Source organism: Gavialis gangeticus, unplaced genomic scaffold, assembly GCF_001723915.1.
Source record: "Gavialis gangeticus isolate Ggan-Ray unplaced genomic scaffold, GavGan_comp1, whole genome shotgun sequence".
Classification (NCBI taxonomy): domain Eukaryota; kingdom Metazoa; phylum Chordata; order Crocodylia; family Gavialidae; genus Gavialis; species Gavialis gangeticus.
The window spans coordinates 236,009,712-236,029,191 of record NW_017729032.1 but is presented as its reverse complement, the minus strand read 5'-3'; the positions used below and the strand labels follow the sequence as shown (position 1 = coordinate 236,029,191).

At 39.0% G+C, this 19,480-nt stretch overlaps 1 protein-coding gene across 5 annotated transcripts in view; it reads right to left on the bottom strand.

The window, feature by feature from the left end:
- ROBO2 (roundabout guidance receptor 2) overlaps positions 1–19,480 on the bottom strand; it is a 787,363-nt gene that overhangs the window by 692,639 nt on the left and 75,244 nt on the right. For all 5 annotated transcript variants that reach the window (XM_019525121.1, XM_019525122.1, XM_019525124.1 and 2 more), the window contains exon 2: positions 18,529–18,855. In XM_019525121.1, coding sequence (XP_019380666.1) covers positions 18,529–18,855 — 327 coding nt within the window. The remainder of the gene's footprint in view (positions 1–18,528; positions 18,856–19,480) is intronic.

Here is a 19,480-nt window from a genome sequence, read left to right as displayed (position 1 = left end):
GGGGGGGGGGGGGGGGGCCTGCCGTGCTCTGCTGTGAAAATCTCCCCCCGACTCCCCCCACATTCTAGTATGCCAGGGATTCCTGCTTCTGTTTGCAGCTCCCTTTTATTCCTGTCCTCCCCTCCATTTTCCTACATTTTCACAGACTCCACACTTTTTTCCAGGGACTGGGCTTTTTCACGGGACCTACCAAATTCATGATTTCCACAAAAGTCACTAAATCATGAATTTGATAAGTCCCTACATATTGGCCATGGACACTCTTGGAGATTTATGTTGTCAAATTATTTTAGTCTAGACGTAAAATATTTTGAGGAAATACATCAGAATTTTCTGCAGAAATTAGACGATCTTTAAGAAAACAACTGATCAGTAGAAAACTGTTTCCTGTTGTAAAACATTTTAGGTGGAATTTTTTCAACCAACTTTCTATCCCTTGGACACTCTGCATCAGATTTTGCCACCTTTAGGTTATACAGTATCTTCCCCCACAAATTCACTTACTGTACCCAGGTACAAAAGGCCAAACTTTTCTTTCTATGAAAATTTTTCTTCCAAGTCTATGCTTAAAATAACAGCAGCAGAATCAGAAGATCCATGCCTTGGGTTCAAGGACGGTTTGAATCTTCTTGCAATGGGGATGCAAACTGGGCAATCTAGTCTACGGGAAGGAGACTGGCAAAGGAGCTGGGGATGCAGAAGGTAAAAAGAGTGATCAAGGACACATGATGCATTTCTGTTCCAGCCAATTATATTAGCCAGCCGTGAGACTGGAATTCAGAGTACAGATTAGTCCCCATTATGAACAGATACAGCAGAATTGAACAGGAAAAGTAGATGTTTGGCTTCTTAGTTCTTCTGTTCTACAGTGATCCAGGGCTTGGACAGATTGAGGTGAAGCAAGTAAAGAAACAAGAGCAAGAAGGCTCTCACTATCTGTTTAAAAAGCGAAGCCCAAAGAGAAAGACCTGTGTGATAATACAGAGCTCTCAGGTGTGAGTCATCTTTGTACTGACAGAAGCTGAAAACAAAAATAACAAGTGGTATGTAGTAAAGTCTCTTTGCCATGTTGCATAACAACTTAACACTCATAATATAACTGCAATAGAAGGATTTCTAAGTAAAAATTAAAGGTATGAGTAAATGGATCTTACATTCCTAAATACTTTTAACATTTAAACAAAAAATCTCTTCCCTTTCCCCTCTACCCCCCAACTGAAAAATGAAAATATAAATTGTGGAATCCAAAACTCCAATACCTCTCAATTAACAAAAGAACTGTTTACCTGGATAACAGATCCAGCTGTTTTACAGCTGAGATGCTATAAACAAGTTCTGAAAATGCTACTGGGAGTGAAAGCTGTTGGCAGAAGTGTTAGGATGAGACATTAACCACAGGAGGAATGAAGGAGCAGTAAATATGTAACTGGTATGCTAGAGGTCATGTTCCATGGTAATGAGTGCCTATAGGTGATTATCAGATATCAGAGAGAGGACCTAAAAGCTAATAGTCTTGTTAGTAGAACCCCAGTGTAGGCAAGATAAGTAATGCTCTCACTAGTGGCAGAGTTGTAATCTGGTTCCTCAGATCTTTCTTTAACTGATTCAAATGCAAGCAATTTGAACAAAAAAACCCACTGAAAACACTGGGTCTCAATTATAAGAGCCTCTTCCATCTTTTTAACTAGTTGGGTGATGAAAAGAAATAGCCTTCTTCAAAAAGAATCACAACCACAGCTACTTCTTTCCCTGGATTGGATTCCCAGCTCTGATCACTCATGTGATCCACAGGAATCTAAAATGGCCCCTACTCCTTGGGCACTGAAGTCCTGTGAGCACCCCTTTTCCCTTGTCAGAAGACCCAGATGAAGAGACCACTCCTTCTGGGGCAGCAATTAAGTACATATTTCATATACGTACTGAGGACTTAAGAACATGTTCAGATGCTGCCCTTAACTGGGGCCTCCGCTCATGATAAAAAGTATTCAACATCTTTCAAACATCAGTTTGTGACCTTGGTCCAGAATATCGTCAGGTCACTATGCAAAATACAACTACCCTGAATTCTGGTGTCAGACATCAGGAATTAGCAAGAAACTAATATATACAGATATCTATCTAGAAAGACTAGATGAAAAAAAAAATCTCCATTAAAATATTTCTTTGCCACAATTACACTGTAGGAGAAAAGGCAACAGAGAAAAATAAGAGACAATTATATATTTTACCTTTTATTAAACTGTCTCATTTCCAATATTTGCTTTAGTGTGACAGACAAAAGTTTTAACTTTAAAATGCACAATTAGTTTCTTGTGATACTAGCCGTGAAAAAGACAAATATTGGTGAATTACATCTGAAACTCTATACTGACCCTAGTACAGTCTTAATGAGTCAATATTAATGGGTGCTTTTAACTCTGTAAAGGATGATATCCTTCTAATTTCTATGACACCTGTCCTATTAATTCTGAACAAAATGCTTCCAGTATATGGCTCCACGATCACACAGGTAGCTGAGCACGTTATTGTCCAGGCAAATGTGTTATGAATTCTTGGATGATGGACTACGCTAAGGCCAGATGTCAGAGGTGATGAAACTGTTAATCCATCAGTAATGTTCTATGCACTGCAATAGCTCTGACCCGTTGAACTAAATAGATGTGTTTAATCATCAACTGGTCAACTTATCAAAAAGTGCCACAGGGTAAAGAGAAGCTCTTGACAAAGGGAGGACACATACTGCCTGAAACACTGTCACAAGCAGAAAGTAAAATTGTGCTTATCTCTGTATCTTAGTTTCAGAAACAGACTCAGGTTGAAATCATATTACAGAAAACAAATCTCATATTAGGTAATAAACCAGTCCTATTTGAAGGCATGATTTTTTTTTATGGGATGCCCTATGTCCTAGATTGCTTTTCATGTAAATAGATGAGATTATCCTTCCCCCCCACCCCCCCACCTCCCAAAAGCCCTATTAATTGGGCTTTGAAATCAAACCCTTGAGATCAAAGCTCAAGTAATCCATAGTACAAGCCAAGGGACCAACCTATTAGTAATACAGATCCTCAGCATCTTTTTGGATGAGGCCTTAAATGATGTATTACCTATCACTGGATTGAATGTACCACCAGCTGTGTAACTAAAACAAAATGGCAGGCAAGCCTCATAGCCACCACATGAGCCTTAAATAAACTGTTCCTGAAGTTTGAAAAGCAATTAACACATAAGCAAGTGGCACTTTATCCAGGTGCATCTATTGCAAAGCAACGTATTTCCTAAGCCTTGTGTTATTAACGTCTCATTTTGCCACTGGCAGCCATGACAGAAAGCTCTTGAACTTGTTTATTCACACTTATTTAAACCTGCTTCCACATACTGCTTCACAGCCTGTGGAGCTAAGAAGATGGATGAGGAAAAGCAGGGCCATGAGGGTATCGGGGTCATGATGTCACTGGATCTCATTAACTACATCACTCACTATTCCAGTCTTCCAGAGGTCACCTCGACTGAAGACTCTGGGATAGGAAGAGTTTCTGGCAAAAATGCACAGATGTTCCCTATAGTAGCATCTGATGAAGTAAGCCCTCTGCTTACAAAAGTTCAGGCTATACATGCTCAATTTAATCTATAAAGGTGCAAATGTACTCTGCCTTCTCCTGCAGTCCTTACATATGGAAACAAGCACAGATACGTATACTGTCCTTAAGTTTCTACAGTGTTGGTCTATTTTGTAACAGAATGTTTTATATCAAACTTTTTTGAAAGATATACATACAGCTGTCAAAAAGGCAATAAATTCAGAAAAGATACAGAATTAATTCCACTTTCTGACAATAGTAAGTCAAAATTTAAGGTAAAATATAGTTCACAGATCTTTCCCAAGAATGCTTATATTTACAAACAATGGAAAGAGAAAAAAAAGGACTTGATATATGACATATATAGAGGATTTCATTAAATTAAGTAAAATGGACCAAAGATATACTTATTTCCTCTCATTATTAAATTATGCTCAACGTGTTTTTAACAAATAAACTTCATTAATATTCAGAAGCTTGAGGAGGACAAGGGTGTCTTGCATGCTCCAGACTACTGAAATTATTAAGAGCATTAATGATACTTAAAATTTTACACAAAAATTATATTTTGGCAAGTACTGATATATCAATACTTGGATAGCCAACTTTTCCCTATAATTTAAGGATATGATTTTCTTCAGTATTAGAAAATAAAAAAATATTTGAGGGCTTATAAATTATACTTCCTGATATATTACATCTCAGTTACACAGCAGTTTTGCATGCCTTGATTTAAAATTTTGTGCCATGCACCAATAAAAACTAGTCCTATTGTGTCATTAACTTTATAACTCTATCTGTGTTCCCTATAATGATCCATGCTGTGAAAACCAAATCATTTACAAGAGATAGGTGAAAGTTAGTATTATTATACCCAGTTTTTGAGTTCACCTGCGGTATTAATACAAAAAAACAACCATGAAAGTGCTTGATAACATGTGTAGATGCACCCACCTACAGGAAAGTGTGTAGATGCACCCACTTATTCCAATTTTGCAGTACTGTAATATAATGGATTTCAATGAAGCTATTCCAGATTACCATCAGTGTAAGAGAAAGCACAATTATTTTCTTATTTCTCTTCATGAAGGTATAGACTTTTGGACTCCATGTTAATAGCTTGTCAAGATGCAGCTGGGCACAAAAACATTACCTTTTCTGTATTATTAAGATAAAACCTAAATAGAGAACTAATCAAGAAAACTAAAAGTACAAACATGCAAAAAACATTCTGTTAAATTTGTTTTGTTGTTTTCAGTATGATAGGTAGAGTAGTCAAAGAAGATGGTCCTTTGTGGCACCTAAGTGCTTTGACAGAACTTAAGTGCTTACTGAGTCTCAGTAGGTGCGTCAGCACGAGACACGTTGAGTGCAGTAGACTAATTCGAGAGCAGGACACTAGAGCAGTGGTCAAAACCCATGCTAATGCGCAGTAGAATTAGCCTCCTGCACTTTAGCGTCACCTAGAACACACGCGCCAGTGCCACTCTGCAGCAGTGCTGGTTACTGCTCATTTAGTTTAGTTACCTGCAGTAACCAGCACTGTTGCACAGGAGCACCAGAGCATGCGTTCTACATGATGCTAAAGCGTAGTAGGCTAATTCTATTGTAATAACAGGTACTAACTAAATGTGCAGTAAGCACTACACCTTAATGCATGTGTAGACATGGCTTTTGTGAATCAGGCATAGCATGGATTTTGTGGAACAGTCTCTTGGACTTAAGCACCTAAATGCTGCTTAAATTGCATTTAAGATTCAAAAAGTCTTTTTGGATATGTGCCTTAATCTCCCTGGGCTTGTCTATGCACCCCTAACGTGGCATGATGGAATGCCACAATAAATCACAACATGCTCACTTCATGAGTATTATCACTGAACCAGATTTAACGTAGCTGGCTTTGCTTGGTATCAAGTGATTATGAGTAAACTGTTTGCAGAAGCCAAGCTTACTGGTGTACTCCCAGTATTGTACTGACTACACTATACCCAGTTTGGTAGGCAGGCGCACACAGATCAGACACAGCACCTTGCACTGTGCACTTCCTAGCAGTAGGACAATGTATACATATCCTCTGTGTGTCAGTTCCACATTAGTAAAATGGGGGTAATAGTACTTTCCTACCTCACAATGGATATAAGGTATAAGGCTATTTACAATAATGTGCCTGAAGCAGTTAGATTGGAGAGTGATGAGTTATATAAGTACCTAGATAGAAACAAAAGGGACTGTAAAAGTGGGCTACAATCCTGCTGCTGACAGCTGAGTGACATAATTTTTTCCTTTTATTCTTAGACTTTTTAATCCCAATTTACAATGCCAGCTAGTTCAAAGAACTAAAACTGGGTCAGAAGGAGCTTCTTTTCCTGGGAGTTGCTTTCAATTTCTGTTTCAATTTGCCAGCTTCCAGTATGCACATAGGTTTGTATCTCACAGATAATGCTTATCTTCCCACTTTATTCACAACTAATTGAAAAAAAAGAAAGAATCAACATTCCTCTGCTTTAAAAGGGGGGGATACCCCACAACAAACAAAAGAGTTAAATTATTCCAACTAATTCTGCATGCACAAGCTCCTTTCCTAAAGATGATCTGTCAGGTAAAAATGAGAAGTGTTTCAGTAATCATTTAGAATGACCTAATCTTTCACCTAAACCCAGATACTTTTATCCATTATTTTTCACAACTTCTACACTTTTCTACTTCAAGTCATGACAAGAATTGGAAGTGCTAAAATGCCCTCAGAGGCTTTCCTTGTCTGTGAAAGGGCTGGGGGCAAAAGAAACCTACTAAGAAAGCTTTTTCCTACAATAACTCAAATCCAGTTATGCAAATCCAAACAGTAAAGAGAGTTTGAATAAGTATTGGATGAACTGTGGATCTCCTCAGCACTTCTGATCTGGAGTAAATCTCTTAATTGCTTAAGACTGTCAGTATATGTGACTCGAGAAACTAAGTTCTGATAGCCTTTAAAGACAGAGAGAAAGTAGAAAAAGATAAAGATGGGAAGTAAAAATGTTGTTTTTGTTACATGGAGCATTGCCAATCCTGTTGTCCTGGGGACCTCAGTAAATACTATGCACTTCTGAATAGAAGAGATACTAGTTTTCTAAGTTATCAAGAACACGAATGCCAAGTTGAATATAGTCCCACGTTGCCTTTATATTTACATGTCCTAATACCAGAATCTTTAAAAACTACCAGATTTTTTTCATTTGAAATGGGGTAACAAAATCTTTAAGAAAACAGCAGAAAATTAAATTGGAATTAAGATAGGAAAACTAGTGTCACTAAAGTAAGAACGGTTCTGAATTTTCACACAAGGTGAATGCCAAATTGACTCAGAGATCTGAAAATCTTTGTGTTCAAATACTTTTTTTTTTTCTGGTTTGGGTTTTTTGCGGGGTGGGGGGTTTGGTTTTGTGTTGTTGGTTTCTTCCCAACCCCTCATTTTAATGTGTCAGCACCTGCCACTTCCAGCTGGAACTAAAATAAGGGCAGTTGTTCAAAAGCTTTCCTAATGAGACTGGAGACCAGTTTTTTAAAACTAACAAATTTGGATGAGTATGGAAACCATTGGTGTTTATCCAAAATTTGTCAGTTTGAGCCATCAGCTAAATAAATATGTGTATTAAATAAATACTAGCATTAATAATGAGTTTTAGATCTGATATGGGTTCCTATTCATTGTTGTGAGCAATATAAAGGCTGCCTCAAAGACATCATTTCATTTTTTTTCTATTTCATTTCTTTATTATAAAATGAAAGGATAAGAAATGTAATGCAAGTGCAATGTATGGTACTAAAGAACAAAGCACAAGGACTCCTACATTTTAATTTAATCTTTTCATAATGAATCTTCCTTTCCCTAAAGGTGTGGGTCAGATCCATACCAGTCTAGCAGCATATTTGGTTAGTGTAACAAACACATGCCTATGTTTGTACATAACAGCACAGAAGAAAAGTAATGTGGTTAACATCATCTGGCTGCCTTTGCCTCCCCAGGTCAAATGGCCATGTAGTCATTGAAGCTGGGTCATCTAGGTGCAGCCTTCATCGTGAGTTTGGGGTAAGGCTCAAAGTTTCCCTGCTAGAGACTGTCCCTTAAAAGCTCACTAAATTTCTCTGCCAAAATATAAAATAAGAATAGTACCCAAGTGTTTAAACAATGCCTATTTCTGCAGTGCATGACAGCAGAGCATTTAAGGCATGAGTTAAACCTTACTCTGGGCTTGTACAGAAGACAACCCCTAGTCAACCCCATTGTGAATGGATACCTGGAATTGAGTCTAGGAAGTAAAAAGGTAGATATGATGTTCCCCCGTGTGCCACATTGTTCCCCCACGTGCCACTGGCTACCAACACTGGCACACCTTAATCTACACTAGTCCAAGGAGCTCCAAGGTATTGATTAACTTTTCACCATTTTTTTAAAATCTCTACACTATTTAAGTGTGTACCAAGTAATTTGGATTGCATGGGGAGGCCCTAGCAATCATAGTCTTCTGCTGCTCTCCCTTGTTAGGCTGTGTTAAGTCTGCTTGTGTGTAAGGGAAATGGTATACACACAACTGATGCTATCAAAAAAGCAGCTGTTACAGCATGATCTAAAAGTAGTCGGAAGGTAACAACGTTAACTTCCCTTAAAAATCATTTTACAACTAAACCCCAAGGGCAGTTTGGTTTTGTTTCTCATATATTTCATCCTAAATTTTGCAAGCTACATTTTCCTAAGAAAGGACCATTTCCTTTGTGGTTATAGCTACAGATGTAGCTATATAGGTGGGCCCTGGACTCTTGCGGTTTATGGAGAGGACCACCAAGACTTGACCTCAGTGCCAATGAAGGGAACACTGCATTCAAGTTGGGGAAAGAGGGAACAATTCAGATTAGAACAGGAACTGAAAAGTGCTTCAGAACAAGGCAAATGGGGAGGGTTTTTTTTTTTTTTTATGAAAAAAACTAGAAACAACAAAACAAAGAACTGAAAGGAGTTGACTGAATCTATCTATATGTTAGGGTGTAAAGAGCAGGAAAGGCAAATAATTATTTAAACTTAAGAACAAAAATGTTATCACAAAAATATATGTATATAAAAGCTGGCCATGTATAAATTCAGGCTGGGAATTTGAATAATTTTTTTCTAATCTCCAGAAAAATAAAATTCTGTACCAGACTAGTTTGAAAAAAGACTCGACTTAAACTATAGCTGGACAAATTTGTGAATGGCAGACCATGATGCAGCTGCTTGCAAGAGCAGAGGATCAGACTCAGGAGTTATCCAGGAATTCCCTTCCAATCCTGTGTTGGTACAACAGATGGCAGATATCTGTGATGTCTGAAGTAACAGTGACAAACTTGCACATAAGCCTGAACATAAAAGAATGAATACACTTTCACCAAGCAGTAAATTCATGCCATGTGCTTACCACTTCTTTCAAACAGAAAAGAATGCCAGAAGCATCCATTCAAGACCACACATGTGCCCCCTGCAAAATCTGAACCAGATAGTCTACTAGGAGCTGGATGGAAAACATCACCTCATTCCCTACTGAAGAGCCATCAGACATGAAATTATTCAATCTAAAACATCTGTGGAAGGATCTTGAAACAGCTCTCATCATAAAAAACCATGATGAAATTTTAATCCCTTGAGAGCAGAAAAAACACAATACAGAAGTTCTTGAATAAAGAAAGAAAAAGTGCTTTCATTAAAAAGGGGGAGAGAGAGAATGATAAGATTCTAGTTTTCATGAACAAATAATGTGATAATCTGAATGTGAACCTATTAATGTATAACATCCACCAACTTTGCCCTAATGATTTCTGTTAATTAGCAGTGCAATGCACTTTGTTAGTATTTAGATCATGTAGTGTTTGCAAATGAATGGTCTGGAGTGTTGCTTCAAATGAATTTTTTTATCTGACTTGACATCACAAAGTAGTACAACATGTCTGAGGCATATGCCAACAATAGCCAGTATTTCAATTAATATTCAAATACTGCTCATAGGTTTTCAGCAAAAGGGAGCAGAGGTGTGGAAATGCAAATTTGTTAAATAATTTGATGCTGCCTGTTATCTTGATCAGCTGTGTTATTTCCTGGACTAACTAAAATTAGAAAAATGTCAAGCACAGAATAAGTACATGAAACGCACACAGTAATATACGATCAGCCCACATACGCCAGGAGATTTTTTTTCCCCTCTCTAAAGAAAGCAATACATGAGTCATCCACAGTCACTAAGCTTTCACCCTTTTATCAGGTAGAATGTTCAGAATTATATAAACAGTAAGGCTTGATAAAATCAAAGGCAAGGGAAAGAGGGAAGCTTCAAAATCAAATGAAGTGATGTGCAAGAGATTATTAAAAGCAGAATCAGATGGAGAGCTCTGCAAATAGCTTCCAAAATGTAATGTCAATACCTTTCTCTTTGTGCAAAGGAACAAGGGGGGTGGGAGGAGGGCACTGAACACATGAATTTCAGAAAAGAAATGAGTGATCCTAGAGAGCTTTGCTTTGCCTTCAGCATTTTTTAGGTGCAAGAAACCGATGATCTATTCAAGTTATGGAGAACTGAGGAGAAGATCAAAGAACTTGTTATAGGAGGTGAGCGGAGGCAGAAGACTTTCAGGATAAAAACAGAGATAATGATGGAAAGCAGAGAAATCAGACACTTTAGGGCAGCGATTTTCAACCAGGGTAGGGCAGCATTCTGGAATACCTTGAGATCCCTTCAAGGGTGGTAAGCAATGTTAGTGTTGTTAGGTGTGCATGATTCACAAATAAACCCAGAGATGTCCAAAAGGAATGTATAACGGTAAAAACATTGTGACCTGTTGTGGTCTTTTTGAGTTCTTTGCAACAGAAAAATTGCTGTATTATTTTTCCATATCCAAAAAATGAGTACAAACTAGAGGTGGAATTTTCTGAGAGGTGCCTTGAGTCTAAAAAGAGTGCCTCAAGCCTACCAAGGGGTGACTACCAGTGGCACAACAGTAGGAAAGGAGAAACAGATCAGCAGTCACTAACAGTATAGAACCTGAATGTGTAATTTGTATCCAGAAAGTGGAAAAGCTAGGGCTGTCTCACCAATTCAAATCATACTGTTTTCAGTCAGCATGTCTACAAGTTAATTAATGAGCCATAGTTACTGTGCATTAAGTTTAGTACTTGGTTAGCTGAGTACTAAATCAACGCACAGTAACTCGAGCTACTGTGCAATAGCACCCGGTGCACAGGATTTTAGTGACACTTACTGCACAGTAGCCTAATACTACTGTGCAGTAGCATATTAGCATGGTTTTTGCCCAGCACACTACTGCACACTTATTAGGCTACTGCATAGTTAGCATCTTGTGTAGACCCACCCAGTGGTGACAGATGACAGAACAAGGAGCAATGGCCTAAAGTTGCAGCAAGGGAGGCTTAGGTCGGAGCTGGCTCCCAGTTCCTGCATATATTCCCGGTTGGGGGAGGGTGGGAAGAAGAGGCACATGCCCCCTGGATGTATGTGCAGGGCGTGGGTGGGCTACCTGCCCTGCTGCCTTTCACCCAGGGCCTCCACGACCCAGTTGGTGGGACCCAGAGTAGCAGGGCAGAGTAAGGCCAGGCAGGGAAGTTCCTTGCTCTTACAAGCCCCGCACTACCTTGGCGAAGTGCCCCCTGCCTGTCCAGCAGCAACGGGGGTGGAAGTGCAGAGTTGTGCCCCTCGCTACTGCCAGGTGGGCAAGAGGTGCCTTGCCATGTCAGCAAGGAGCTCCCAGCAGTGGTAATGAGTTTCCCCGCCCAGCCCCACTCTTCCCTGCTGTACCAGGTCCATCCCGCTGGGCCATGTAGGTCCCAGATGGGAAAGTAACGGGGTGAGGAGCCCAAGCCTGAGTCCACAGTGGGTAGCCCACATCAGCCCCCACCACCCCCATGGGCTCCATTCCAACCATGCTGCCCATGGGGGTAGGGAAGCCAGGCTCCACGCTCTCCTCTGCCGCAGCAGCTGCCACCTCCCATGGGTGGCAGCCAGGGCTGATACACTGCTGTGTGGGGCAGAGGGTTGTGGACCTGGGTCCCTGGCCCATACACCTGGCAGCTGGGGCCTCCCTCTGGCAGAGTGGGGGATTGTGGGTAGGGAGTGAGGGGCACCAGCAGGGATGGATGGTTGTGGCTTGGGAGCAATGGGCCTGGACCTGGTGAGTGAAGGGAGCAGGGGGAGCTCTGATTTTGCATGATAAAAAACCCAAAATCAAATAGCAAAACTTATAGGTATTCAGCATTTATTTTATAACAGTGATTGAGGCACTGTTAGGCTTCCAAATTGCTTTAAAATTGTAAATATATCAATAAAACATTGTGTTCAATTGACCCTTTTAGATATATATAGCAGTGTTTCATTTTAAATCGCAGATTGGGGGGGTGTTAATCAGTGAAAAACAGATATTTTATTGGAGAATTTATGATTTTTAAGTAGAGAAAACCAGGATTCCTGTTCATCAGGTACTGAAAAAGATTTAGCTTTTGACACAGACAGATAGTTTTCAACACCATTGAGACTTATCGATCACATTTTTTAGCACAGAACTATACTTTTTGATAAGTACCACTATGCATTTGCACTGTTCTGAGCAGAACACTTTCCATTGCATTCTGAAGTCATTTATACCTGCCTCAGACAAACACAAAGAGATATGAGATAAGAGAGGTAGGGTTTTAGACTCACTTGGCATAAGGGTAGTGAATGAAATAGGTAAAAGATGATGAACGTATTTGAAAGTAAATCAGATATTTGATCATCCAGCTATTAGTTTCTCTGCTGAAACTGACAGTTGCAACTATGAACTTGTTTATATTTGCAAGTATTTGCCCAATAGGGACTAGAATGAGGACACCGTCTTGCTTCATCATACACTATTTCACAGTTTCTGATGTCATGTTATTTTGCATATACTTTGGATTCCAAATACATGTACTGAATTGATTGATCATTATAGATACACTGTTTCCTTTTGCAAGAGATACAGAGAATATCCTTAGGAATTATAAGGGTTTTTTTCAACGTTATATTCCTCACATTTTTTTGTCTTCATATTTTGTAAATAAACCAGATATTTTATAATATAGGATTTCTTTTGTTAAAGATGTGGCTTACATTCACTTTGGAGTACACCTGTGACTTTTTGCTAAACACTCAAGTCTACTGCTGTAACCTCTCTTATTGTTACAGATAAAACATCAATTTAGTTTTGGATTTAACGCAAACAGGATCATTATGTTTGGAAAATGTTCCAAAGCGTGCTATTCCAGCAACCTGTGACCTATAAATAATGCAAGACCTTTTCTTTCTCCAAATGACCTCCGTTCAAGCACAGCACTGAAAAATGGAGGCTAAAATTTATACTGCAGTCATGGAATTCAATTTATTTCTAGTTTTCCAATGGAACCATGAATCAGAGTCTGTTCACACTTCCGCATCACCACCACCATGTACCCCCAGCCATTCTCCTTCCTGCCACCTGCAAAAGAATACCCCCTACTTTTGAACATTTCCGCTTTTTATTTTGATAATCAAAGCCAGCTAATCTGAGAAGACCTTGCGTTTTGTTTCAGAAGAAAGGAGGAGGAAGAAATGACAGTTTTTTCCATGACCCTTGACCTTTGAACCACAACCTACTTGCCACTAAAGCATTCAACACCTCAGTTAATCTCTCCACGCTGCACTGGCACAGCACTGAAAAAGGAAAAAGAAAAAAAAAATAATCTGGGGACTTCATCAATTTTTCATGAATTTTCATTTAAGCCAAAGCCCCCTCTTACAGTGGTCGATAGATCAAGCTGCTGTCACATATTTAACACCTGGGGCTATAGCTGCTATCTCCGGGGGCTGCCACTGATTCAATCTAGATCACAAGCAGGCAGAATCGGTGCAAGAACCCCTCATGCTCTTTCTGTTCTTTACATGTGGCACCCAGTGCATGAAACTGAAATCCTATCTACAGTAGCTGTTGCAAATCTGACTCCTGATATTCCCACTGGAAAACTGCACACCACAGGTTCAGTCACAGCCACTTCTGCATTGTGAACAACTGCTTTTATTTTCAAAATATTTTTAAACAGCACTAAACATATTCCGTAAAGTACACATTACTTACAACCTACCTTGGAGTCAAATTATTTAAAAGACCCTCCATGCAAGTCTTAAGTATTACTCTTTTTGATGCATCTAATAATAATAACAGCAAAATGCATTAAAAAACCCTATTTGCAGTATTTTAAATACTGGAACTGAAGATAAACACATCTTACACTTTTTTAATACAGCAAATATGTTTCAGTTGTTTTATGGTAAAACCATAAAAAAAACCCCAGCAAAATTCTCTGTACATACATATGTATAAATCACAGATGTTGGAATTATTTTTCCATTAATAGGACGCTGCTAAAGATTTTCAGGCATATTGTTATTCGAATACATCTGATATTTGATTGACATTTCTCAACGACAATGGAACCTCAAATTGAAAAAAAAGCATGACTTAAATGCTTCACATCAAAAGCCTTCAAGATAATAAAATCTTTAGGAACAAGAATTCTACTTAGTTGGGTTATTTATTTATTTATTGGTAAAAGGAAAAGCAAAACAATCCATCAATGCATGATCAACTGTAAGTGTATGTTTAAATGATTTCCTAAATAGGGATAACCTTTTTTTAAGGCATAAATTCTAGCAGTTCTTTTGATTTCAAGTGTCTTACTTAGGGACTCAAATCAAAGAAGTATTCCTATTTAGCAAAGCACTTCAAAAACACATTTGTGTCCCACTGGGATGTGCTTACAAACTGACCTGAGTAAGGACAGATTTAAGCATATGTTTAAGTGCTTTACTCAGATTGTTGCCTTAATTACATAGGTTCTTATCATGTAAGGTGCTGAGTGCCCATGGAATTAATCACAGTTTAGAGAGATGTGTATCTTGGGAGATCAGGCTGAAAAATGAATGGTTTGGTAATAGTGTGCTGTTTGGGTTTGCAAATTTTTGCAATCTTACGAATTTGTTTTTTCCGTTTTCATTTTTTCCGAAAAACTGGAAAACAGTAAGTAAAAGTAATCAGGGATTTATAATTAGAGTGCTTGTGCAGCAGGCATAGGAAAAATATATAGGAATGAAATGCAATTATATTAGCCTAAAATCAGAAGCATGCACATCCCTCTGGGCAGTAATCCAGGAGACTAACAAAACATACATCTATTAAATAGTGTCTTTATCTAAAGTAGTAAAGCATAGAAGTTGTTCATCTTTACATTAAGCACTATTTAATAGTAGGGTTTTATTATTATTACCATATTATTACTTACAAAAACACAGAGAAGATTCAAGTTTTGAAAACTGTGAAAAACAGCAGTTTCCTCTTTGCCAGTTTGAGTCCGCTGACACTTAAAAAAGGAGACAAATCAGCAGCTGTCAGCAGAGAGTCTCTATAACCTCCTCTTCATCTGCTGCTGAAAATGATTTAGCTTTTAGCACAGAGTAGTTTTCAACACAATTACAGGTACTATGAATGAAACTTGGTTGAATGTGGCCTATCATGCTTTTCTTAACAACGCTGTGCTGTCCCATCTATACGAAGAACTAAACTCATTTCAACAGCAGCTGAGGACAGGTGAGTGGGGAATCTATAGCTGACAACAGCTGTCAGCAATAGTTCATTTCTCTAGGGCTGATGGACTGTTCGGGAAGCTCCTACAACTTTTTCATGAGATTCCTGTTAAAAGCCTTAATACTGCAATTTTCTACAAATTTTTGGAAAATAATTGTGTGTGTCAGAGTATAAAAAGCAGGCACTTGAATCAGAAATACACGGTCTCTCAAAACCAAACTGGGAAGAGTTGAATAGTTCTGCTGCCAGTCTCTATTAAAAGATGTGTCTTAGCAATTAGATGCTGCTCTTCACACAGGTGTTCACCCTCAGTCTGCACTTTTTCATAGAGCTATGACAGTGGATACAACTATCCTGTGCTTTAATGTTAATGAATATTTTATTAAAACTTTTTTTTTTATCAACTTCACTGAAGACCCTCTCACAATGATAAACATGCTGCAGTTCCAGCAAAGGCAAAGCACTATGTAAAATAAATGGCCCAGGAATGCTTGCTTTAATCCCAAAAGAGTTTAATTGAAGAATTCAGACAATTAAACTTCAAAGCTGTAATCTGGTGTCAGGTGCATGATGCCATTACGAAAACTTTGGCTTTGGTTTCAGATCTCAAATTTCAAGCCTTGCAATCCTTCCCTAAAATACCTTCTACAATGAAACCTCGTTTTATTATTTTTGCAGTCTTCTGTTATCTGCTGTTTAGTTCATGCATGACCTGCCACCAGCTGCAGTGGTTAATATCGCATCTCAGGAGACTAGGCATAATGTAACTGGAGTCTCATAGCAGTCATTGAAGTAGAGATCAGTAAGAACTGATGCAATATAAGATCACTTTTGCCTAAAGCCCCCAGTTGTGTTGGTGTGACAACTCAAGGTGCAATTGCAGCAGGTTTTTTCTCCATGTTTAAACAACAAACATTTTCACCTCAATGTTGCAAGTAGGTCTGCAAGTTAAGAAACCCAAAATTTTGAAAGTGTTCATACCTGTGGTATTCTTGTCAAACACCTTTACAAAACATCAGTGCTTGTAAAAGGAATAATTCAACAAGTTTAACTTGAATTGTATGGTTAAGTTTTCCTCTCATAGCTTGCAAACTCTTTTACGCTAGCCAAGTCTTTTCACCAGCCCAGAATACTTACCCGTCCTGAACTGATGCCTTCATGGTTTGGAGTAATGTCCAAGGTAGACTTGAATAAGAGCTATAAGCCAGTTTTCACTTACGATTTGAAACAGAGTTGAAGCCAGAGGTAAAAATAATCAACTGGCTGACCCTTCTATAGTAGTTAATCCAATGTCTTCTGATAACTGTTTCAAAGGAATATCCTTTGTGCAACATGTAAGTAGAACAAACTTAAGCAGGCCTCCTGATACCCTTCAGATCATTTTCAGATAAAAGCTCTCCTTCTCTCATTAGCTTACATACAAAGGCTATAATTGATGATAGCCACAGGGCCAGGTATACACAGTAAATATTCTCATATATTCTGATATAATGGTGTCTGTTGAAAATTGGAAGATTAATCATGTAAAGATTTAAAAGTAGCAAGCAAAATTGTTGTGCCACATTCAGCACATGCTCAGGTCCACTTCATTTTAGGTAACTATTGAATCTACTAGAGATTAAACAGCTACCTACAATTAAACATACATTTACATAAAAATAGAGGCTGGATCAGAGCCTGTAGTGAAAACTGAAGTCCAAGAAAAGATTTATGATTCCTGATTTTAAAGAATATTTATATACTAAAATGTATTTTCCTTTTCTCCATCTCCTTTACCAACCCACACAGTTACTGTATTAACATGAATCCAAGATGATTTTGAATTTAAGATGACCCACAATTATTAGATTCTATACACCATTTAAATTGTTATAATATTCCATGTATAGTATCTAATTATTGGTGGGTCATCTTAAAATTTGTGTGTCTCCCTACTGCTGCAGTGGGGAAATCAGGAGCAGGGAGGCAACCCAGGTAACCCATAGCAGGTGACAGGCAGTAGAAGTCAAATGATCTAAACTCCACTCCTTGCCCCCTGCTGCCTATCCTCCTTGTCCCTGGCACCTTTCCCCCTTAGCACCTTCCCTGCCCCCCAAAGTGACTGAGCCCACTGGCACCTGTCTCCCTCCCACAGTGTCTGCATCCCCCACTAGGTTCCCTCTACCACCACTTACTCTCAGCTCTGGCTCTGGTTACAGTCCAGCCTGGAGCAAGGAACACATGGAGCTCCAATCCTGGGGCATGGAGCATCCATTCTCCACCCAGCCAAGTAACAGTGGTTGTTGTGACTCCAGCCTCAGCCCTGGGACCAGGATAGAGGCAGAGTGAGGGGGTGGCAGAAGTGAAAGGGGGCAGAGGCTATGGGGAGGGGGGCAACAGCTCCAACTCCAGCCCTGGCCCTGGCACTGGCTCCAGCTCCATCTCTGTCTTCGGTGTGGGATCACAGCCAAAGTAGCTGCCTGCCTGCCGCCGCCCCGCCCTCCCCCTACCAGCATGCACTCAATTCTAATACAACCCGCAACACTGAATGGGGAAAAAAAACCTTGTCTTGGATTCAAGTAAATATGGTAGTTATGGACAATCAATATGCAACAACTTTGTATTTCATGTGAGTCAGGCTAATTTGACATGTAAATAAAATGACTCCAGTATGCACTACTGGAAGCAGATCATGCATGTTTGGTGGTCTCTGAAAGACCTGTGATGATTTCACTCTTAGACAACGAGAATCAATAGGAACACGGCTGTTCCGGATATTTTGAGAAATGGCGAACAATTTTCGCATGCCAGACAAAATGAATGAGATCTGTATTAAGTTTATGATAAAAGAGCATGCTGAAGGTACTGAGGCTTCCAACAGTACACAGCATGTGTGTGACCCAGAAGCTGACTGCTTCTGAATAAAGTAATAGATGACTTAATAAAGAGAAACAGACAGTGCATTTTACATTAAATTATAGAATTCTTTACACATAGGCTTCAATATAACTAACTTTACCAACAGTTTCAAAATTAGATTGCCCCTTAAAAGGAAGAATAAGGCTTTGTCTAAGCTACATTCAATCATGATTAAACATATAATCATAAGGATGGAACAGTACGTCAATATAAATCACATATGGTCACTGTTCTGAATAGATGTGTAGGAAAAATATTTGACTAAGAGTGATAGTTAAAAGTAAAATATCATGCCTACCTACATTAGTTATCTGCTGGCCTGGCACTGTATATGAGAGCTATGCACTAGCATCAAAACAATTATAAAGTTTTAGATTGTGTAAATCTCTGATTTACTTACATGCCACTTCCAGAGATGCATTGCGACTCACAGCTTCACCAAGATAGTTCCTTGCTACACAAACATAACTTCCTTCATCTGGTTTACTCCTGCGTCCATGTACAATGCGTAAGAAAAATAAAGATCCGCTGGGCAGCAGCATACGGTGAGAGCGCGGGTCATCTTTGTCAGTCTCCACTCGCTCTCCATCTTTGTACCACTCAATTGTGGGAGTTGGTCTTCCTTCAGCCTTACAGTTCAGAGTTGTTGGCTCTCCTTTAGAGACTATCACATCTGAAGGATGCTCAACAATCCGGGGTGGAAAGTCCTCTTGACGAAGGCGGGATCCTTGAGGAAAAGGACAGGAAAAAACAGGTTGGTTGGTTTTTGTCTTGATACAAGATTCTCCTCATTAATCTTTATACATGCTATAGATGGGCTTTCCAATGTTCTGAATACAGGGAATGGCTGCCATCTTGACTGACAAACTGGAAATAGACTTCCAGAGCTAAAAAGCAGGATGTAAAGAACTAAGACTCTCACACTATGGCATCAACAGATACATTTCTTCTGCAGATGCGGCATAAAGTATATATATTCAACAGAGAGCTATGCAAGGACCTCTCCTGAGGTCCAAATTATTTTTAAATGCCGTAATCCCTCTAGATGTTCAGATTCCATTCATGGCTGCTTCACCCTACCTGATTCATCTTATGTATCGCCACCCAAAGGCCTATTTGCCCCTAACTTCCCTAGATCACACACATCTATTATAGGTCCTTGTGGTTTTTGTGACTGTTTTCTAGCACTATCATACAGCTAGGTTATGGAAAGAACAAAGGCCAAAGCATGACAGCTATCTGTTGCTTCACTCAGCTTAATACAATTAGGGACTACATGGGTTCTAAAAAAACTGACTTAGGCATGCTCTTTAACTCTATTTAAAAAGGAAACAAAAAAAGTTTTAGGTATT